At 34.9% G+C, this 23,844-nt stretch overlaps 1 protein-coding gene and 1 long non-coding RNA gene across 3 annotated transcripts; both read right to left on the bottom strand.

The window, feature by feature from the left end:
- Positions 1–51: 51 nt before the first annotated feature.
- On the bottom strand, positions 52–10,853 carry LOC112187249 (probable serine/threonine-protein kinase PIX13). Of its 2 annotated transcripts, XM_024325964.2 has the most exons (18): positions 10,784–10,853; positions 9,932–10,479; positions 8,165–8,953; positions 7,479–7,837; positions 6,816–7,174; positions 6,489–6,700; positions 5,305–6,369; positions 4,734–5,068; positions 4,197–4,332; positions 3,902–4,092; positions 3,570–3,693; positions 2,662–3,389; positions 2,077–2,212; positions 1,842–1,984; positions 1,620–1,743; positions 1,185–1,532; positions 295–443; positions 52–61 (listed from the first exon to the last, which is right to left on the bottom strand). In XM_024325964.2, exons 2-17 carry the CDS (start codon positions 10,452–10,454, stop codon positions 427–429), a joined length of 5,589 nt encoding a protein of 1,862 aa, XP_024181732.2. In that variant the 5' UTR covers positions 10,455–10,479; positions 10,784–10,853; the 3' UTR covers positions 52–61; positions 295–426. The 2 variants fall into 2 exon arrangements, with proteins under 2 accessions (XP_024181732.2, XP_024181733.2); XM_024325965.2 differs by lacking the exons at positions 4,197–4,332; positions 5,305–6,369; positions 6,489–6,700; ... (3 more) ...; positions 9,932–10,479; positions 10,784–10,853 and having other exon boundaries at positions 4,734–4,866.
- An 11,051-nt stretch (positions 10,854–21,904) lies between these two features.
- Positions 21,905–22,727, bottom strand: LOC121051775. The gene is made up of 3 exons (XR_005806884.1): positions 22,524–22,727; positions 22,093–22,228; positions 21,905–22,012 (listed from the first exon to the last, which is right to left on the bottom strand). It is a non-coding gene; the product is annotated as an uncharacterized LOC121051775 (long non-coding RNA).
- Between the last annotated feature and the right edge of the window lie 1,117 nt (positions 22,728–23,844).

Raw genomic sequence — 23,844 nt, 5'->3', positions numbered from 1 at the left:
ACATTACCACCCATAACCAACTCTTGAACTTCGCCTTGTACTTGGCTTTTGCACTGGTGCTCTGTAATTCCAAAAGTTTATACGAAAAAAATATAAAAATCACCATGGAATTAAAAAGGATACATAATGAAGATAATTGTTTATGCATCTAAATTCAATGTCTAATACATAAGATCAGTAGGATCCAGTTTTAGGACTTTCCTCTTGTGAGGTGTATAAGATGATTAAGTTCATTCACTGCCAGGACATTTTGAAGTGAGAAACAGTGAATAGTCGAGGAAAACAACAACTTACAGGCAGGGCACAGAGCTTGACTTCTCCAAGAGGTTGATGGGGCTTTTGCTTTGGATGAAGAAAGAGTAAAGATCAAGATCGAAGGAGTCCTCACTTTCCTCACAAACCCAGCATATTCAAGTGCCCCTGCTCTCATATTTTGGGGCTAGCTACACCCCAACGCCAATCAAATTAAAAAAGAGATGAGGCAAAAGTTTGAGGTCAACGCATTGACATTTCTTGGAACTTTCATAGCAGGGAAAATACCAACCCACCTTCAAAGTAAACGCGTATAATAACATAACAGGGATGTAGTATTGGTTTTATAATGATATGGGTCAACATTAAAGCTCTTCAACCTTGACTAAAATAGAGTACGACAAATTTTTCGTAGTATATTGAACTCATGAAGAGCACGGAGGAAAGATAGTAGTGTTTATCTTCTCTTGGGCATTTCATCAAACATGTGCGGGGCAAAAATTCAAGATACAGAAAAATGGGCTCATTGTCTGTCTAGCACTGGCGAATCGTATATAAGGTTTGCTGATTCACATTAAGAGACTCTTATTCAGTGAACCTGCCTAACCATCTTTGTCTTGGGCATTTCATCAAACAGGTGGGGAACCATATTGAGCTTAAGCTACAAGAAAGAAGTGTTCACTGTCGTACCCCATTGGCAGAGCCACATTAACATACAAGTCTAATTAGGCACAAAAGATGACTTTATAATTACAAGAGGGAAACAGCATGTGTTATGAATTATAAACAACGGTTACAAAATAAGCAGAACATCAACATGGCAAAAGGAAAACAATAAAAACGACAAATAGTTCAAACATTCTATATCCTTCTTAGCTTTTGGTTTTGTGAAGGTGTGTAATTGACATGTTACCCATTTCATGACACCATACCTAAATGGGAGTTGCTTGAATCTGTAGCCGTAAGTTTTTCCTCGATTGCCTGAATCTGTTCCAGTTCCTCCACAACTTCTTTCATGGAAGGTCGGTTTTTAGGATCTGGTGCTAGACATTTTAGAGTAATCTGTCCTGCCTTTGATGCTGCCTTGAAGGAATATTGGCCTTCCATCTGCCCATCGATGATGGTTTTCAAATATCTTTTATTTGAAAGAAGTCGATTAGCCCAGCTTACCAGATTAAGTTGTTCCTTGGGGCGTTTAGTATCGAGTGCTCGTAACCCTGTGAGAAGTTCAAGTAGTACAACACCGAAACTGTACACATCACTCTTCACATACAAATGACCTGTTAATTTACAGTGCACTAGTGAGACATCAGCTGATTTACTAAATACTTGCAAACTAGATTCCCATTGTTGTCACAGATCAGTACCTGTTGCAATGTATTCCGGAGCTGCGTAGCCGTAAGTTCCCATAATCCTAGTTGAGACATGCGAGTCTCCACCAGTTGGCCCCAATTTCGCCAAGCCAAAATCTGAGAGTTTTGCGTTGTAATTCTGTGGAAGATGAAGCACAGAAGATGTTAGGAACACAATAAAAGCATAGTCACGCAAAATACCAAATCAAAAGGCTGGGATAAGAAAAAAGAACTAACCCCATCAAGCAATATATTTGAGGTCTTAAAATCTCTGTATATAACTTGTTTTTCTAAACTGTGCAAGAAAGCAAGGCCTCGAGCTGCTCCGATAGCTATTTTGATTCTTTTTTCCCAACATAGCGGTTCAAAGTTTGGATTCCCTGCAGGTAACGAATTTCTACAGTCAATAATTCATGATGGTGAACTTCAGACGTCTTTTATTTTCAAATTGATTCTTCATTTTTGTACTTACGTCTGAAAAGATGATTCTCCAAGCTTCCTCTGCTCATGAACTCATAAACAAGGAGTAACTCCTTATCTTCCCAACAGTATCCCAACAGCTTCACAAGGTTGGGATGAGAAAGCCTTCCTACAAAGTTCACCTCTGCCTGCATCGATTATTAAATATGCATGACCTATTACTTTATGTCCCGTGGTCCCATGGCGTATTAGATGAAGAGTAACTTAATCCTCAGATGAAAATGAGCTGGAAAATCTAAACCCGCATAACCTCATACCGTCATATGGTATAAACTAAAATGCAAACATACTATGCCTTTATACCATGGATCGGTGATATGGTATAAATTAAAATGTACAACAATGCTTTAAAGTTGAAAACGAAGTCAGAGTGGATCACATATGAAGTCATAAGGTAAAGTTCTACATGGTTGAAAACAGAGTAAAATGACATACTAGGAATAGCTCATAAGGTAAATTTTTGCGATCAAATTTCTTTTCTGATTTTGGTCATGCGTCAGAGATAGTTTCCCAACTGTGTCAAGGTAAAAAAAAAAGTTCAACAATTCGTTAGAGTTGAAAATACTCAAAATAGTACCTGCCACTCTTTAAAGCCTTGAAAACTTTCTGCTTTCAGTTTCTTGATAGCAATCATCATTCCAGTGCCAGCTTTAGAAGGTGAAACCGACGTTTCATCCAACCAGCCCTTGAATACAATCCCAAAACCTCCCTCACCAAGCATTGTGTCTGCCCTGAAATTCCTTGTCGCAGTCTTCAACTCTGCAAAACTGAAAACTCTCAAGTTGGATGTCTCTGAAATATGGCCATCAATTGACTGATCATCATCTTTGCTTTGAAATGTTGATGTTTTTCCCTCCGAGAATACACTTGTTCCTCCGCCACTGCTAGTGTTCGAATCTATGTTCCTCCGGCACTCACTGCTGGGCATACTGGTGTTTAAAGTTCTTTCCTCTATTGCCTGAATTTGTTCCAGTTCTTCCACAACTTCTGTCGTGGAAGGTCGGCTTTTGGGATCCAATGCTAGGCATTTTAGAGTAAGTTGTGCTACTTGAAATGCTGCCTTGGAGGAATATTGGCCCTCTATCCGCACGTCCATGATGGTTTTCAAATTTCTCTCATTCAAGAGTAGTGGTTTACCCCATTCAACCAGATTTTGCCGTTCGCTGGGACAATTTCTATCAGTGGTCTTTAACCCCAGATTTTGCCGTTCGCTGGGACGATTTCTATCAGTGGTCTTTAACCCTGTCAGCAACTGAAGTAGTGTAACACCAAACCTATAAACATCGCTCTTTACATAAGAATGACCTGTTATTTATGGGGCACAAGTCAGACATATTAGTTTATTTACTTTACCCAAAAATATAAAAGAGACAGCCTTCATATAGAGATTAGACCATCAAGGCATCCAATCCAGGAAAAATTAGCAATATCGGATACACCCCATAATTCTCATACCAATTTTGGCAAGAGATATTGTTACATTACCTGTTGTAATTTCCTTTGGATCAATATAAGGAGATGTTCCTACAAAGCGAGTTGATTGATGTGACAGTTCACCAGTTTTCCCAAGTCTTTCTAATCCAAAATTTGAGAGTTTTGCATTGTAATTCTGCATAAAAAAGTGCAAATGAAGTTGAAATACAAAAACAGGTTCTAATCAATGTCATGCAGGCCTGGGGAAAAATGCAGCAAGGAGGAATTAAAACCACTGATTCCCAATAGGCAATTATGTTCCTACTTCGTATGTGTGAGAACAGAATAATAAAACATAAATACAGAAATGAGGGATGGAGAGGCTAGATAAATGAAGAACTAACCCTATCAAGCAAGATATTTGAGGCCTTAAGGTCACTGTGGACAATTTGATTAGGTGAAAAAGTATGCAAGTAGGCTAGGGCTTGAGCTACTCCAGAAGCTATATCCAGTCTTTTGTTCCAAGATAGGGGTTCCATGCCAAAAGCTGCATCGAGTCTGTAGTTCCAAGGTAGTGTTTCAATGCCAGGGCTCCCTTCATAGAAATGAAAATTCTAGAGTTAACACAAAGAAATATCTGATTTTGAACAGGAAAGTTATCTAAATTTCACTTCTCTGTTTTCATCATTGGTTTCATACTTCTATGAAAATGATCTTCCAAGCTTCCATTAGGCATGAAATCATAAACAAAGAGCATCTCCTTTTCCTCACGACAGTAACCCAATAGCTTTACAAGGTTGGGGTGAGAAGTCCTTCCTCGAAAGTTCAACTCTGACTATGTTTTAGATTTGACAAGAGCATAATTAGCTTCAAAGAAAGCAATACTCCACTTGAGGATTATAATTTTGAAGAATGTAACATATTAGATTAAAATGCAGAAAGGTCTGAGATGAAAATAAGGTGGATGTTTTACCACAGCCTTGTACTAACCAAATGAGGGACTAACAGATTATCTGAATACATTATCAGTGATATGGAAAAGACCAATTTGGAAACTTCCAAGTTTACTGCTACCTGAGCAGCAACATGACACAGATTCTCCTAAATGCTGACTAGATCAATGCATGACTTAATCTTTAACTGATCCTTCGTGAATGAAAAGATTGAATAAATGGATAAAATGAAAACGGTCATGAGTTAGAATGCTCAACAATGAATTAGAGTTTAAAACAGTACCTGCCACTCTTCAAAATCTAGCACTCTTTCTGGATTCAGTTTCTTGACAGCAACAGGCATTCCAAAGCCAACCTTAGAAGGTGCAAGCGTCTTCTCATCCACCCAACCCTTGAAAATGTTACCAAAGGGCCCCCTACCAATTATTCCATCTGACCTGAAATTCCCAGTAGCAACATTCAACTCTTCAAAATTGAAACGTCTTAAGACAAATGTCTCCAAACTTTGCTCATCAGTCTGCGACTCATCTGTCTCTGCTGCCTTCAACAATTGACTTCCTCCTGCACTGCTGCTCGCATTGGAAACTATGTTGTTCCTGCTGTGATTCCCGGATATCCCTAAAGAATGGCATATCATTTATAAACCAAATATAAAGTTTGGCAATTAAAGAAAAATTAAAAGGAATCCCCCGAAGAACATGAATGCAGAAAGAAACCATGGGAGAAAATGAAATGCTTCTCAATCTCATGTTGGTGTAACAAGTAACCAAACATGAGAAAAAAAGCTTCAAATCCAACTCCTTGGATAGAAAATCCAAATATATGAGACGGAGATTTAAATGTTGCACACCAACCTTTAATTCCAAGTTGTTTTTTCACCACATCACTCCCTTCAATTTGCTTGACCCTCACTTCTGAAGTCAATTTCTCATCCATCTTCATTGCTCCCCACACGTTGAGGACATCTAATCCCATAGTGAGCGAAGAAGGCACAGGTACAGGACACCAACCTTCGGTTTGAATTTTATTTTGTGCTATACCACACTCGACACGTCTGGACATCCTATCCTTGAGTACCTGACAGTTCAACTCCTCCAAAGCCACATCAAATCCAACTGTAAGTGGAGGAACCACCCTTGTGTCTATGTTTTTGAGTAGGAAAGGATTCCATGACTTTTCTGTCTCTTCATCCATTATCACTTCCTGTAACTGCTCAAGACTCAAAACAGACAGTGGCAGCTCTTTCAATCTTGAGCAACCACTTATGTTCAGCTTTCTTAATCTGCTCATTTCACCAATGTCTTCAGGGAAACCCATGATTTTGATGCAACCAGATATGTCAAGAAACTCTAAGCTATTGAGCTTCCTAATTGATCCTGGAAACTTTACAAAGTTTGTACCATACCTAACCCTCAACCTTTTCAACTTGCTCAGATTTCCAATCCCTTCAGGCAAGGTGGACAGCCTATGGCAATTGGAGATAGAGAGTGTCTCTAGGTGGGAAAGATTACCAAGGTCAGCAGGCAATTCCTTCAAATCGTGGCAATGCTCGACATACATCTCCACTAGATTTGGAAATGCTATAGAAAATTGAAAGGAAGAGTTGCCAAAAGCTTGACCCATGTCACACTTGGTAAAAGCTATCTTCTTTAGACTATCCAGTTGTATGGGGTTCTTGGTTATGGAAGTAATCGAAACTCCCTCTAATCTGATTCTTTTCAGATTTCGCAATGAGCCTACCAGTTGAAAGTTACTTAACTGAGCAGACGAGGAGCCATAGTTTGTGACTACTAGAACCTTTAATTTGTCTATTTTATCCAGAAAATCAGGTAACTCATATTTCTCAGTCTGGAAGTTCAAAACTAGAACCTCAACTTTTGGTACTTGCATGTAGTGCCATTTTCTTGAGAACGCTCGATCTGCAAAGCAAATGCTATATGGTGTGAGTCTTGGGAAAAAAATAAAATGTGAAAGTACAATTCAAGTCTTAGTATGGGCATTTGATAAGTAATTGCTTAAGAGAGTAAGACTGATCAACCAGTTGAGACAGATAGTAGACGAGCATTCCTAGGCTGATACTTCTGTTCTGTCCACCAGCTAGGAAGATTGTCTCCATGTATGTCTATAATCAGTCTATTTCTCTGTTCTATTGTGTCCTCACTAGCCTTGTGGATTGCCAGCCCTCTAAGCATATGATGCAGGGTAACAAAGAGATCACTGTAATAGCCATCCACCTCCATCTCCTCCTCCCTGGTTATGATCACAACTAAGTTGCTTAATAAAGATTTCTTCCACATACACATCATAAGTCCACAACAGCAAATGAATTAAGAGATCGAAGTGAGACATGAAACAAAAGGCATACCTTGAGACAATATTGGCAAATCCGCGGATGGTGAGCTTCTGGAGGTTTGCAATGGACCAATACTCTTCATCTAGTCCATATAATTCTGCCCACATATCAATGAGGGCAGCAGCAGGGATTACTTGGTCTTCAGGAAATGAAGCAAGGTCTACAAAACATTCTTTGATGATAGTCTTTTCTCTATGTAAGGCATCCAAGCTTCTTTGGAGGCAAACAATCATTTCTGGTTCTGTATCAAAAATAGAAGAACCTCTCCCCCATTCTACTATTCTCTTTTGCCAGATTTCAATAGGTTGCCCGCAAAGTGATCTTCCGTTCACAGTGATTGCAAGTGGAAGTCCCTTACAACACTCTACTATCTGCAATTCAATAGTTGCAAACAAAGTTATTACTATCTAAGTCGAATACCAAAAGTTTGAGTGTCTTTAGATCATACAACAGCTTCATGAAACATAAGAAAATGTTTAAAGAACTATCAACTGAGTTTTATTCTTATTTGGTTCATTTGTAAAGTAAGCATAAATGAACTGTAATATGCAAGTTGATATAGTATAACAGATATGTTCACTCGTGCTTTGAGTAGAAAGCAAAACAGTTTCTTTTCTCCATGTGTGAGGCATAAAGAAGCAATATACTGTTCTTGCTGATTAAAAAAGAAATCACCTTTCTCAAAAGATCTTCTGGAATATAAGAGCACTGATCTCCCAATGATGCTGAGTGATGAAAAAGAGACATTGCATCCTCATCATTCAGAGATTTCAAATGGTATTGAGAACCAACTCCTGGAAATGGATATCTTGATGTAATCAAAATCTTGCTATTTGGAATTTTCAATCCATCAAACTCCGGAAGAATGGATTCTGATCCATCCCCAACATCATCCAGGACAACCAGATAACGCCTCCCTTCTTTGTTTTGGAAAGTAGGAATCTGGGAACACAGGACTCGATATAGTTCTTGCATAATGAGGTTCAGGTTCTGCCATTTTGAAGCAGTGGTAAAGAAGATTTTCTTGAATTTATCTATCCAAAATGAAATATAAAAAACTGTTATTCTGAGTACATAAATTGAATGGTTAAGTGATAAATTAAAACAGAATTGCAGGAAGCATATGGCAAGAGTAAGAAAATATCTCTTTTAATCGAATAAGACTTGGTATTCAAGCAAAAGCTCATTGCAAGATTTTTTTGTTGGTAAAAAAATGCATCTTATCTCATAGAAAAGGATTCAAACCAAGGAATAATATACTGAAAATGAAATCGCCCCAATATAAACCAAATGATATCAAATTTCAGATTACCAGTAGTATTGCACATCAGCACTTATTAGTTAGAAAGTAAAGAGTTTACCTTTGACTTCCTGATCATGACACAACATTTTCACCAATGTGGTCTTCCCGACTCCTCCAACACCCCAGACAACAATCTTCGTAAACCCATCCTCCAGGAGCTTCATCTTCATCTCTTTCAAAGCCACATCCAACCCAACTGTAAACAATGGAGGTTCAGGTACTTCAAAACAATTTGGAACTTCACTCTTTTCTTGGACCTCACCACTGCCTTCAACTCTTATATCTGATGCCTCCATTTTTCCAACTCCCTTATTCTGTTCATCAGGGGATGAAGGTTCAACCAAACCCTCATTCTGTTCATCAGGGGATGAAGCCTCAACTACTTCACACGGACCATTCATTTCCATTTGATTCTTCATGACACCACTCTCCTCAATTCGCTTGATCACCTTCTGTATACTCTTTATCGAAGCTGTGGTCTCCCTCACATCTCTTGCAACCTGCGCTCTCAGTACATTGAACTGCCTCTGAAGACATGCATCCAACTCAAGAAGTTGGTTGGTGTATTTCTTCTTTTTGTATTTGGCGCACACACCATTTTTGGAGCACTTGCGGACTAGCTCTGCACCTTTCTCCATATGCATTCTGAAATACTCTAGTTCCTTAACTGGACGATCCAGGACCCTGTTTCCTTGTGCCATGTCTTCGATCAATGGCTTTAAGCAGTCCAGACTGGATTTGATAGATCCCATAAGTGGTCTATACATCACATTCTTGTCCTTCACTTCCAAAACAATACCAAACAGGGCAAGAAATGCTGCTTCCACTCGTCCTTCTAATGATGCCACTGTCATATTAACAACACCAAAATCAAGCAATTTTCATAAAATTAAAAACTAAACCTTAGTTGGCAAGTCAAGATGCCCAAGTTAACCAGCCAAGTCCCCAACGTTAACCAGAAGGGAAGAACCAAAAGTTTGGACCAATTTGGTTGATGCGGTGATCGGTTGGGGAATCTAACAAATGAGTCAATATTTAACAAATGGCTATGACCACAAAGCTGTGAATGTTGGGAAGGAGGAGCCACGTTGAAGCTAAGAGGTCCATGGAAGAAATTTGAAAAGGATATCGGTGGCAGTACGGCGGTGAATGGTGCAGGTAAACTCGTTCTTGGAGATGATGACTCTTGGGCCGATTATCGTCAGCCCAACCCGACACATTGATGTCCCAGGTTCGCCTGGTCCCTTTTTAATCATGGTCGGGCCCTACTAATTCATAAGTGTATATGGAGTGATAATGGGCTTGTTTAGAATTGTTTTTAGTTAATAAAGATAATAAATATCTTTCTTTCTTTTTTTGAATAAAAACAAATATCTTTGTGAGTTTGAGATTGTTTTTTAAGACCTAAAAACGTCTCTGAAATAATAAAAAGATTAAGAGTTATTATTCTGTGGTTTCAGACTATCAAGTGGCATTGCCATGTGGTGGTCCGGGTATAAATTTAGTAGTCACCTTGTAGAGGGTGAAAAAAAGAAGAATTAAAATTAAGAAAATCAATCAGAAATAAATATAAGTTATGTGAACTGATGACATCAGTTCGAACCACCGCGTGTACAACAGTTCGAGACCATGTTATAATTTTCCAAGATTAATAATAAAAAAACAGTATCTTAATTAGATGAGTTTTAGAGGTGGTTGAAAGTTGTTTTCAGTCGAGTGCTTCCTTCATTGTATAAACACGTTTTTGCCAAAACACATTTTTAGGCTTTCAACAACAATTTCCAATAGTATAGAATTTTGATTTTCAAGTTTCTAAGAAATTCACCTTGTTCCTCGCCATTTCCTTCATTCTCTGTAGTGGTTTCTGAAGCTGGAGACTCCACCGAATCCCCTTCAATATGGAGTAGTATCTTCTTCATCATTTGCCTTATTTCATCAACATCATCGCGGGTTTGCCTTGACCCTTTCAAGATCTCCTTCACATCTCTTGCTTGCTGCAACATCAAGGTTTCCAAGAGTCTTTCCAGACACCTATTCAATTCATCAAGCTGCTCAGCACAGCCACTTGTGCAGCAGTAGGTGTAGATACCAAGACAAGACAACCTGCAAATGAGTTTTTCGCCTTCAATCATTTGTGTTTCGAGATCATCTATACCATCGTTTGGGAGACTCAGTTCCTCGTTGAACTCTCGTATCCCTCGAATGATTCCAGCCTGTCCTCTTAAGGACTCCAATGTGCGTTTCATATCTTTGAGACTGTCTTTCAACGCCACCTTCTTGTCCACCGCTCGCGAAACACGGTCATACAACGCCCCAAATGCTGCTCCTGCTATCAAGTCCAGTGCCATGATACAGTACTGTTCGTCTGCACACCTAATTAATAACGACTGAAGTTAGAATTTTTGTGTAGAAGTGTGAACCAACTATGTACATGCTAAAGTTTTAGCTTTGGCTAGCTAGGCATCTCTGTTTCTTCTTTTGTGCCTCCCTTTCGATAAAAAAAAAATATATATAAATGATCTTTCTCGTATCTCAAAATTAAAAGAGAATTAACACGAAGTTAATTAGCTTAATATGTGGCGAGCGAAAGTGAGAAATTGAGTTCGCTCTTAGCAGAATGAAGATATAAAAATATAAAGCACATGAAGCTCATAGAAAGGGGATCGATATAGATTACCTGCTCTCCACAAGGTCCTGTTAATCACTCAACGTCTGTTTTCTAGTACGAGCAGGCCAGTGCCGTGTTGTGTCCTTTTTTTATAGTAAAGAGTTGCGCGGGTACAGCCTTGTAAAAAAGAAACATTTTGAGCGATTATCAGAGAAAAAATAATACGTTGAAAATGCATGTCGACTTCCAACAAATTTCCCGGAGTGAGAGAACCGCAATAATTTGATTATTTTTTTCTTTGGCCACTTGAATTGAATCATTCAAAATTCGCTAGTTTCTTGCATCCACACTCAAATTTTGACTTTTCATTTTTTTTCTTATCTAATTAACGGACGTACAATAATGATATGTATTATGTGCGTTTTACCTAATAAGAAAAGTTATTTGTTAGAGATTTATCTCTTACGAGGGGTAAATAGGCAATGCATCGCCAGAGGAATGTAGGTTTTGATGTAAGATTGTCGTGATTATAGTGATTATTTTAATTTATAGATTTACTCATCCCTAAAACAAAAGTACGGAATGACATGTAATATTCGTAGTGATATTGAACGATTGGTACACGACTTCAAGTGGTGATTAAAATTTGCTATTTTCTTATGAGTATTTTTTTTCCTTCAAAAGAGGGATAAGAGAGGCAAATAAATCTCCTTATCCGCCCAATGTTCTTATGAGTAGTTTATTTTCTGCTTTTACTGCTTGTAGGATTCCAGTCTTCTACGTGTTTTATAAAGCCAATTTCCAAACACAAGATCTGAAATTTGAGCCAATTTAGAATGATAGTTTCACAGAAACTTCGTAGTGAGAACACACGTTCTTTGGGTATATCCATGACAAATGCAATGATTCATACCATCACATGATTTCTTCTGTTTATATCAAACGTCTGATATTGATTGGTTTGCAATCCTTGAAGTCACGGATTCCAGGGTAAGTGAAATCATCACAAAACACAACTTTGACCCATCTGAAATTCTAATTAACTAGAAATTATGCCCACGTTTTGCCGCGGGATTTAGTTTTCTGAATTTGAAGCCTTGATTGAGCTAAAGTAGATCTTAGTATCAGGGGACATCATTAGTTTGATCTCCATTTAAATGGAAACTTATGGCCAAATTATTTTCGTTCAGATATTAATATACTGATACACAAAATTTAGAAAGAAAAACATCACTCAAGAGCATAATTTTGTATAACTGAATTTTAGTAGCCACTTCTGCTGAAAAAAAGCTAAAGCTTTCTTCAAAAATTGACCAAAATCTTGCATCTCTCTTGAGGTTCAATGCATCATTGCCATTTTGAAGTTCTACTAATCTCAGTCGCTGCGAGGTAAAATGGTTGATCATTAAATTCCACAATGCATATTTGACAAATTTTCTCAATCTGATATTGAATTATAGCAAGAGCTACAACATTGTCTTCTTCGATTTCTGGAAGTTGATATTAAACACCAGAACTACTTGAAATTGATTTAATGCTACTACAGAATTATAAAGCGAGGGAATAAAATGAATGTAGTATATTACCTTAAGTGGAATCCATGCATTACAGGCATGAGCTTTTTTCTTCTTACCAAAAATGATATAGAGCAAGTGTTAATACTTACCGAGAAATGTGGGGAGTAAGGAAATGCAGCAACCATGTATGTATTTGTGTTGAGTGGAATTATGTGTTTGGCTACTTCAGCTCTAGCCTTTTTTATGTGTTTGGAATTGGATCGATTAATCCAATGAACAACCTGAACTGTAGTATGTTTATGAGAGATTATGTGAAGGAAATTTTTTATGCCAAGGGATAACTTTCCACTTTTCTCTAAGATTTACCAGAACCCTGTGGCTCTGAAGGCCAAGACTCATGGTTGGGTTAATGGGAAAAAGCTTGAGCACATCAAAATTTTTCTGTTTTCTGGATCTCTAAGGTGACCTTAATTATCTTTGCCGACGTTCATCAATATTTTTGTTATGTTGAAAACTATTTAAATCTAAAAATGCAGGAAAGAAGATATATTGGTCACATTGCCTGCAAAGATATACCGGTGACAACTGCAAATACCTCAGTTATCTTTGTAACAGAGGGTGCTATTTTTAACATAAATCCTTTTTACAATGAAATTGGAAGCTATGGAAAAAAAGACTGTCGAAATTAAACCTCCTTAATCCCCCTGATATATGGTAAATAATCTCAACTCCAAATTACCTAATGTTCATACTTTTCTTTGTTTAAGTCTTTAGACTATTATACTTTATATCTACTGCTATAAGTTGCAAGTGGTTAATATTTTTGTTATCCATAATGATAAAAAACACATAATACCGCTCAACGCAAGAAATCACTCATTTTCTTAACAAAAAACAAAATGATATTAAATAGATCCACATTTACTTAACAAAGAATAAGCACGGAAATCAGTTAACGTAGAGACACAGTTAGTAGGAAAATGATTTGTGGCCTCAATATGGCCTCAATTCTAGGTGTCATGCCATGTCACCTACACACATAACTTATTTGTCAAATAATGTCATGTAATTCTTGAGTAAAAATACTATCTTATCCTTCCAAAATCTAATGGCTCTAAATTATTTTGGTTTTCATCTAAAAATAAAATATATTATTTTTTTTTCGTTATATATAATTATATATATATATATATGTTTGTGAATATATATATATATATAATTCGTCAAAAAAAATTATATATAAATATGTGTTTGTGTGTATAAATATATATATATATATATATATTCACAAACATATATATATATATATAATTATATATGTATATATATAATTCTTACAGAAAAATTTATATATATATATATTCGATGTAATTAATATGGTATAAATATATATGTATATATATATATATATATTAATGTCATAATTCTAACCCACAAAATTAAAAAAAAAAAATTGATTAAAAAAAAGTTAAATTTAAAATTGATTCCACAAAAATGGAAAGAAAATATATTAATATCTTAATTATAACCCATCAAATTTGGTAAATTGAAGTAATATTTAACTCTTTTAATAAATGAATTTAATAAAATTAATGGAAGATTAGTTACCTTACACTAACAAGTTAATTAGAAAAGTCAAAAATTAAATTGGATCCACAAAAATGGAAAGAAAACGTATTGAAATCGTAATTAAAACCTATGAAATCTAGTAATTGAAGAGGTAAGAAAATATCATTAATAAATTGAATTGATAAAATTCTAGATTTCATCATTTCAAAATTTCTCGATAATTTAATGTTGTCTCATCCAAACGCAACATTAGGAAGTGTTCCTTAAAGGTCAAGTGAGACTTCATTAATACAACTGTTCGTTTATTTTTACATGAAAAAACAATCATAATGTTATAATACTATGTAGAAATTCAATGAACAATAGGTGTATAACACAACAATAATCAAAGAAAAAGTGCAATTAAGGAAGGTGTAAAATAAAAGTCATCGTCCACATAATTAACATTAAAGTCATCTAACACTTACACAAACAAATAAGTAATAAGTAGCTAATAATGAGCCAGTAAAGTTTACTGAGGACTTTTCCCTAATGACATATTTACACTGAAATAGAAATCATCATCGACACTGAAATTTAAAGTCAGCTAACATGTCTTACAATAACAAACAAGTACTAAGTAGCCAATGATGAGCTAGTAGAGTTCACTGGAGACCTTTACCTAATGGCATATTTACACTTAAATAGAAGCCATCATCGATCTACTGAAATTGAAAGAACTAACATGTCTTGCACGAACAAGTAAATATTAAGTAGCCAATGATGAGCTAGTAGAGTTCACTAGAGACCTTTACCTAATGGCATTCACACTTAAATAGCCATCATCTACTAAAACTGAAAGAGCTCACATGTCTTGCACGAATAAGTAAGTATTAAGTAGCCAATGATGAGCTAGTAAAGTTTACTGTGGATCTTTTCCTAATGGCATAATTACACTAAAATAGAAGTCATCATTCACATTGTCTTACAGTAACAAATAAGTACTAAGTAGCCAATAATGAGCTAGTAAAGTTCACTGGGGACCTTTTTCTAATGACATAATTACACTAAAATAGAAGTCATCATTCACACTAAAATTTAAAGTTAGCTAGCATGTCTTACACGAACAATAAATATTAAGTAACTAATAATGAGCCAGTAAAGTTTACTGGAGACTTTTCCTGAATGGCATATTCACACTAAAATAGAAGCCATCATCCATTGAAACTTAAAATAAGCAAGTGTGTCTTGCACGAACAAGTAAGTACTAAGTAGCCAATAGTAAAGTTCAACGGGGAATCTTTCCCTAATAACATATTCACAGTAAAATTGAAGCCATATATCATTCACATTGAAATTGAAAGTCAGCTAAGTACTAACATGTCTGATACGAACAAAAAAGTACTAAGTAGCTAATAATGAACAAGTAGAGTTCACTGGGAACTTTTTTCTAATAACATATTTACACTAAAATTGAAGCTATCATTCACATTTAAAAATCATTACTGTCTATTGAAAAATTTGGGATCAACAGAACAAGTATACTTTCAAAAATTAATTTCCTCATGTGCAATATATTGTATTCCATATTAAGCAATTTCTTTTCAGATATCAACATCCCAATCAATTTAGATATCTAGGTTTTCAATCACCAGATTTTATGAGTTAAAATTACGATTTAAATACATTTTCTTTCCATTTTGTGAATCCAATTTAATTTTTGACTTTTCAAATTAACTTGTTAATGTAAGCTAACTAATCTTCCAATAATTTTATTAAATTTATTTATTAAAAGATTTAAATATTACTTCAATTTACCAGATTTCATGGATTATAATTACGATATTAATATAAATATATATACACACACACACACACACCACATTAATTCTCCACCGAAAATTTAAAAATTTTTTGGACGAATTATATATATATATATAAATTTTTTTTAACGAATTATTTATATATATATATATATATATATATATATACCCATACTTTTTTTTTGAATATGTATAATGAAAAAAAAAAACCAAAATAATGAAAAAGAAAGAAAGGAAAAAAAATCAAACAATATTTTTTTAGAAAAAAGTCAAAATAATTCAACAACATATATATATATATATATATGTTATAAATATTATATAAATGTGGTTGTCCACTGTAAATACTCATTAGTTATGTCCTTATGATGTAAACACTACTCCTATATAAAGGGGTCTAATGAGAATGAAATAGAGACTTCTACAGATCTGTATATTTTCCTCTAGTTTATAACACATTATCAGCACGAATTTGCTCTAATTCTTCTTCTTCTTTGAACTCCATGATGATCCGCAAGTCTTATGGTGCAACATAGTTGCTTCTGACCAAGGCTAATGATCTATGAGTTTTTCTTCTTTCTCTCCTAGATGAATATGAATTTTCTTTATGCGATCATTTACATATATTTGTATGTGTCTTTTATATAATATAATTGTTGAAAATTTATATTTCATATACGACAATGAGAACTACATGTTCCATTGCTCAAGAGTCGAGTCCTCTGACCGAGTAGTCTTAGAACCTATGGTTCTATAGACATCACACGAATGTTTTTCTCGTGTGTTTCCTATAGGATCCATTGTTCATATTTATGATCTCTTCGAAACCTTTGTTTCGTATATGAATTTTTCATAGAACATATTGTTCTAATAATTATGGATCCTAATATATCTCATCTTTTCTGTTTGTAGAAAGATGAAGCATCTAACAAAATTGGATTTTGATCCTCTTAAAATTTCTGGCAAGAACTATTTGATGCTGAAATTCACCTTATGGCTAAAAACCTTGGAAATTAATGCCATCAAAGTTGACAATAAGTCATCTGTGCAAGATCCCGCCAAACCTATGATTTTTTTGCGTTATCATCTTGATAAAATCCTAAAAGATGATTACCTTACGGTGAAAGATTCACTTGAGATTTGGCAAGCCAATGTTGATCGATTTGCTCACCAGAAAACCATTGTTCTATCTGGAACACGATATGAATGGACGCATTTTGCGCCTTCAGAACTTTAAATCTATCACTGATTTTCAATTCTGCTAAACATATGATTACCTCCCAACTAAAATTATGTGGAGAATCTGTCAGTGAAGATAACAAGCTCAAAGTCTCTGATTTTTTTTTTGTGGACAATGGAAAACATATTGATTACATGATCAGCGGCGGTTTTCTTGACACCGATAAATTTAAGCCTATGTTTAGGCGTTTTTTTTTGTCTCTATTTATTTTGTTTAGTCATTTTAAGACTATGTTTTGGCACCGATTAAACATAATTATGTTTCATTATCTTTATATGTTTAATCATATTTATTATGTTTAAATTACCTTTATTATAATTCTTTCATAACTGAATTTGTATTTGTTGCAAGAGCTACAATTATCATGATAATATTTTTAATTGCCATTATCTTGTAGTTATTGTTATTAATAACTCATTTTATTATCATTCTATTACCATTATTCGATACTCACCATAGTTATTTATTTTATGCAATCATAATGAACATTTATTACTTATGATTATATCTACCTCATATGATTATGTCGTTTGTGAAAAATAACAAAATTATTTTCCATCATTGGGAATTGAACTCAGGTCTTTTTGGATGCGAACCAAATATCCTAACCAACTAGACTACAAGAAATTTATGATTATTTTGTTATAATGTTATATTAATGCATATTTCAATTACTGACTCTAAATGAATCTGCCTCTATTTTGGCATATGGTACTCACATATTGATATCAAAAATATCAATTATATTTTCAACAGAATCGAGGTATGTATTTTCATGAGTTTGACAACTTCAATTTAATTTCCTGTTATTATTTTATCTGATAATTTGATATAAAATTGTCACTCAACTGATTGTTATACAATCAGATAGATCGAAACATCTTGTTTCTTGATCTCCAATTATGTCAGGACCTTTGTCCCTTCTCTTTATGAGTACATGTGAACCTCTGTTCACTCCACTTTCAGAACATGCTTCTAATTGTGAAGACTTAAACCAAATGTTTTGAGTATGAGGGCTATGGTCCCTAAATCTATTATTATTGGAGTATATGCTTATACCCATATGGACTACTGTCCCAAACTCGAAATTTGAGTATATCATTTTGACATTTTTCAGTGTCAAACAATAATATGAACCACGCGTTCATGATAAATATAATGACAAACATAGTTGTCTTGCATGCATATAATGCAACTATGGACATGATCCATTGAAATTGTTGATAATTTTTCACAAATGATGCTTCCAAAAGCTAAGGTAACAATCATCTCAAGAGCTGCAGATCTTGATTGATGGCCGACTCCAACTGAGCTCATATTATGTTACATATATGGAATTAACACTACATATATTGGTGATGAAATTTTCACAGACTTTATGTTGTATTAATCAACTATGAGTATACTACTATATACTATTTCATGAATTAAAAATTTCATTGAGCCAAATAAATTTATTTTGGCGTGACTAATGTGTCATTACTATGTCATGTAGACTCATCTACATACATACTCTACATTGTTGTTTAATACAACAATAATTGCAAACTTTCCTGACAAGGATATTATAATTTATCTCATATCTGCGAGTTGTCACTTTAATAAGACAATTCTCCCGTCATTAGGGGGAGAAATATTATGAAAAACGATATGAATTGGTGTGTGATATTTATCTACCATGTCTTATTATTATCTTAAGAAAAAGCCTCAATCAATTATGAGAAATTGAGAAAGTGACACTTATTAAAGACAAGTTTTTGACCTAAAAATTGATTTGGGCTCGCCACCCACCAATGGATTTCCAATTCAAATTTTTTGCACGCATATTTTGCGAATGGTCAAACTAGATGGTCTTTCCGCCGTTAGGGGGAGGAAACACTATTGTAACGGCGTGCATTATGTGGGATATATCCACCAAGTCCAATGTTTTAATCTCCCTTTAAGGGAATATTATACAAGCCCTATAACACTCGTTATGAGGTTATACAAAGATCCACATTCTTTAATTAATTTTTCCTTGAGAAACAACAAATGCCCTAAAAGAGGCATGGGTACCGGATATAAATAAGCTTATTATAGCTAATGCATGCATATATTTTGAATGTGTGATAGATCTCTAATTGATGATCATTGATGATATCTCATCTGTGTTGCAACTAAATATCATCAAGGGCTATATACTACTACCACGTTTCATTGTGTTGACAAATCATACTATTGGCCAAATTGGAAAGAGGCAATTCCAATGAATTTGAATATTGTAAACGTGATGATATATTTGGACTTTATAACCCCTAAAATACAAGAGGGTGTTCATTCTAGTGAATTAAAATCACTATGACACAAGTCTCTTTATAGAGACATGGGCTTATCATTCTTCTCCAAGCGACAACTTTTCTATAAGTACAGGGTTATATTGACGAGAGACTTATGGCATGTTGTCTTGGCTAATATGAAGATCTTAAAGGAAAATTGCTAAAAGCAAATCCCCAAATCCTATGTGTCATTATAAACATATTGCTTAATCAAATCCTTGACCGATTCATATTGCCAAAGGCAAGTCCATGAATGAATGAGCTTAAAGCTCACTCATGGAATCAAAAGTCTAAGGCTTATACATACTCATTCAATTACGGTCAAAGTGACTTATTGCCTCAATGAGTACTATGACAAGACTAAGAAATCGAATTCGTCATGCTCACAATGTTGCAACATATTCTAACTTTCGCGAAGTTATGAATTTATCTAGAGCTCATATTGAGCCTATATGAAATTATCAATTACACTAATTGATATTTATGGCTAAGTATGCCATACATAAATTTCAATGCTCGGAATATTGTATAAAGGTAAATGTGTCAATTGTTGTTCCTTTATATTGTTATTCTTTAACTAATATCTTTATCTATAATTTGAGCAAATGAAAATGGTTCTACTCTTATCATGTCAGGTAAGATTCATTAAGAATATCATAGTTTTATTGGTAATGCCCTAACATTTGCAGGAATTGCAATTCATGATGAGTCCCCTTTATGCAAAGCACACATAGTTTCACCTATGTGATCGACACACCATATCTAATATACATGGTGCATGTATTTTATTATATACATGATTGAAGCTTGCAACAATCAGGGGGAGATTCTCATCAGGGGGAGCATTCAAAATTATGCTACCTAGGACATATGCGCGTTATACTCTTTTTCTCCTTCGACCAGGGTTGTTTTTGTCCCACTGGGTTTTTGTTACCTGGCAAGGTTTTTGACGAGACAACATTAAGCGCGTCCAACACCATATCATTTAGTGGTGGACATCCAAGGGGGAGTGTTATAAATATTATATAAATGTGGTTGTCCACTGTAAATACTCATTAGTTATGTCCTTATGATGTAAACACTACTCTTATATAAAGGGGTCTAATGAGAATGAAATAAAGACTTCTACCTCCTCCATACTCTGTTTCTCTCTTCTATCTCTATATTTTCCTCTAGTTTATAACAATATATATATATATATATATATATGACGAATTATAGATAAATATATATATATATATATATATATATATTCACAAAAATATATAAATATAAATTTTTCTTAGATGAATTATTTATATATATATAATAAAAAAAGAAAAAGAAAAAAATAATATATCTTTTCTAGAAGAAAATTAAAATAATTTAGAGCCATTAGATTTTGAAATGATAAGATAGTCTTTTTATTCAAGAATGACATGACATGAATTGACAAATTAGTGAGGTGTATAGGTGACATGGCTTGACACCTAGGATTGAGGCCACAAATCTTAGGCTTCATTGAGACCCTATATGATTGCCCCAGTTAGTATAGGGGTGTGCGTGTACATAAACAAAACACTTAAAATTGGTTGATGAACTATCCAGGATAAGCATACATCAATCTATGACCACAAAGAAAATTGACTAAGCCATTAAGCCAACAAAGAGGACATGGCAACTTACATACTTAGAAGGTTTACCAAGGGTTTACTAGAGTCAATAAAAAATTTAAACACAACACCATTAATTCTTCAATTAATTAACCAACCAAATAATATATCCATTACCACTGTTATCGATCGAAATTATACAAAGAAATAAAAAGGCAACTTAAATACTACACTATTACTCAAATTAAAGATCTGTTGCAGAAGAAATGTATGGGAATTAACATCTACATTGTAGATTTGACATAATATATTGGATTGTACAGATACAGTACCAAAAACTTCAAAAAAAAATTTCTAGGACGGCAAATGATACTAACCAACCTATGTAGCTTCTGTAGAAGTATGACAAATGATAAGTACTCCACCGATCAGAAGCAACCTAGCTCTCTACCTCCAACCTTTAACAAAACCAGATAGAAGAATAGGAAACACGATGGCTATCATGCACCAATTACCCAGTTCAAAGAAATGTAGACGCGAGAAGTAAAAAAGCGATGGCAACCTGAGATTGTGCGTGAAAAGAAACGTACTTGATCAGATTGCCTTCACCCGTGGATTGTTGGCGTTTGCAATTTCACCTTTTTCCTCAATCAGCCCAATCAACCGCCCAGAACCTCTATCTGCCATCAATCAAATACAAATTGCTCAGAATAACCAAGCTTTGGAATCAAATAGTAGTTTTCAGTAATTACTAATTTATTGTGTGCCTACATAATGGGCATACAGGTATGCATCTTATGATTATTATCTCGTCATGACTAATGGGTTTTCTGGTATACTTGGGAGCCTATACTTAAAATTCATTTTTACCATAAAAATTGAACCTTGATCGATTCCGTGAAGAGGAGCAGAATGCCAGCTGAATTTTAAACAAAACTCAATCAAAAAAGGTTGATCTAGCACGATTATCTTCAAAACCCAAGCACGATTGGTTTAGTTGCAGCACATCACTTACCCAAACACAATTATCCTGAAACCAAAGATAATTAAACCAAACTGTTAAAAATGGAGTCAAAAAATAGGGTCTAGGGTCTTCGGTGAAAAGCAGGAAGAACAATTATAAGGCAAATCTGCTCAGAAAGAACTAACTCCGTGCTCAGATGATGAGGTGAAAATCCCCTTTCCTGACTATCAGCTCTCTCTCTGTACAGAGCAAAAAACACACACCCAAATCCCAACATAGGGGTTCCTCATCAGGGTTCCCTACACGAAATGGAAATTATACTGTCAACACAATAAATTTGGATTTTAGTTCTCTATCTGTTTCCATTACTGATTCATACTTCTAGACAGATGATTATATAAGCTTCCATTCGGCATGAACTCATAAACTAAGAGCAACTCCTTATTCTCACGACAGTATCCCAATAGCTTGACAAGGTTGGGGTGAGAAAGCCTTCCGAGGAAGTTCACTGAGAGCTGCAGTATTAAATAGGACATGGAACCTAATTAATAATCCTCATAAGATAATCTAATACTTCAGAAAATAGGATACACATAGAATAGCAATCACGTAAAATATGGCATTAAAACGACACCATGCATACGATTTTAAAGAATCATAATTCACAATGCTACATGAAACATGACATAGAATGTGCTGACTAATTCAATGCGTGACTTGATCTTTCATGATTGTACGTTTCCTTTTATTCATAATTCAAGTAAAAATGTTCGACAATGTACCAGAGTTGAAAGCAGTAATACTACGAACCTGCCACTGTTTAAAGTCTTCGACACTTTCTGGGTTCAATCTCTTGACAGCAACGGCCATTCCAGTGCCAACCTTAGAAGGTGCAAGCGTATTCTCATCCACCCAACCCTTGAAAGTCCCCGCAAAGTCTCCCTCACTAGACTTGAAATTCTCAGTAGCATTGACCAACTCGGCAAAACGGTAGACTATTAAGTTGGATGCCTCCAAAACTCGAATTCTCTCTGCCCTTCTGCTCGCTTTGGGAATTTTGTTCCCATTGTGAGCCGTGACCTGTTTGTTAATTGGTGTAACTAACACCGTGGAGGTCGCAGGTCGGTAGGTTTAACCGTGACCTGTTTGTTAATTGGTGTACCTAACACCGTGAAGGTCGCGGGTCTAAATTTCACTGAAATTGGGAATAAGTGGGGTTAGGAATTAAAAATAAAAATATGTTGTAAATATTAATGTGGCTATTCATGTAATAGCAATTAGTGTTGCGTGATATACGCCAATTAAGATTGATTGGTGATTAACAAAATATAATTAGCGATTGATTGATTGTAATCAGACGAGTGTTGATGTAATAGTTAAATAGTTACCTTTTGTAAACCTAAGGTACTCCTATATAAACCTCATTGTGAGATGAATAGAATCACTCCATTTCTCATACTTCATTCTTGGTGTCTAAACTCTCCGTCTCTCAAATTCTTTTACTATCGTTTTACAACACGTTATTAGCACGAAGCTCTAACTCAAGCCCTAGCCAGAGAAAAAAAACCCCCCCTGCTGCAGCCTGTTTGCATGCCCCGAAACCTCTTGATCGGGACCTCATATCAAAATATTTCCTTCATCAAAGTTGTTCATCTCTGCCTCTTCTATCTGCCCTCCAAATTTCAGCCTTATTGGAGTCGTTTTGAGACCTGCACACCATTCGAAGTGGGAGCTATCCAGAAGAGGAGAATAGCTCTTGGATTGGCTGAGAAGACAACCTTCTCAGTTCTGCACAAATAAGATAAAGATTCATTCGTTCTACATTGAGTTAAGTTCTCCAAATTCTAATTTTAATTCATGTTTTCAAACTTGATTATATGAACAATCACCATGATGTATGAACCCCCAAATTTACTTTATTAATTTATTTGGTTGATACATATATATCTGTCGTATATATTTGTTCATGTTTTTGGATTTGATTAACATATACCATGACACATTGACATGTAGGATTCCTATTTAATATTACTATAATGCCAGAAGCGATTATTCAAATCATTGCCATAATAATGTGGATCATTTTCTGTTAATGCCGTATATTACGCTCATCACCATAATGATTTCATTA

This window comes from Rosa chinensis, chromosome 2 (assembly GCF_002994745.2).
Source record: "Rosa chinensis cultivar Old Blush chromosome 2, RchiOBHm-V2, whole genome shotgun sequence".
NCBI lineage: Eukaryota > Viridiplantae > Streptophyta > Magnoliopsida > Rosales > Rosaceae > Rosa > Rosa chinensis.
Note: the sequence above shows the minus strand (reverse complement) of the source record. Positions and strands in the feature narration are given on the sequence as shown.

Excerpts from the sequence above, each read along its gene's own strand:
- LOC112187249 (XM_024325964.2), bottom strand. The coding sequence starts at position 10,454 with ATGGCACTGGACTTGATAGCAGGAGCAGCATTTGGGGCGTTGTATGAC. Across the intron at positions 4,093-4,196 it reads GGAAGATCATTTTCATAGAA|GGAGCCCTGGCATTGAAACA; the intron begins GTATGAAACCAA and ends ATTTCTATGAAG. Across the intron at positions 1,744-1,841 it reads CAAATATATTGCTTGATGGG|AATTACAACGCAAAACTCTC; the intron begins GTTAGTTCTTTT and ends CATCTTCCACAG.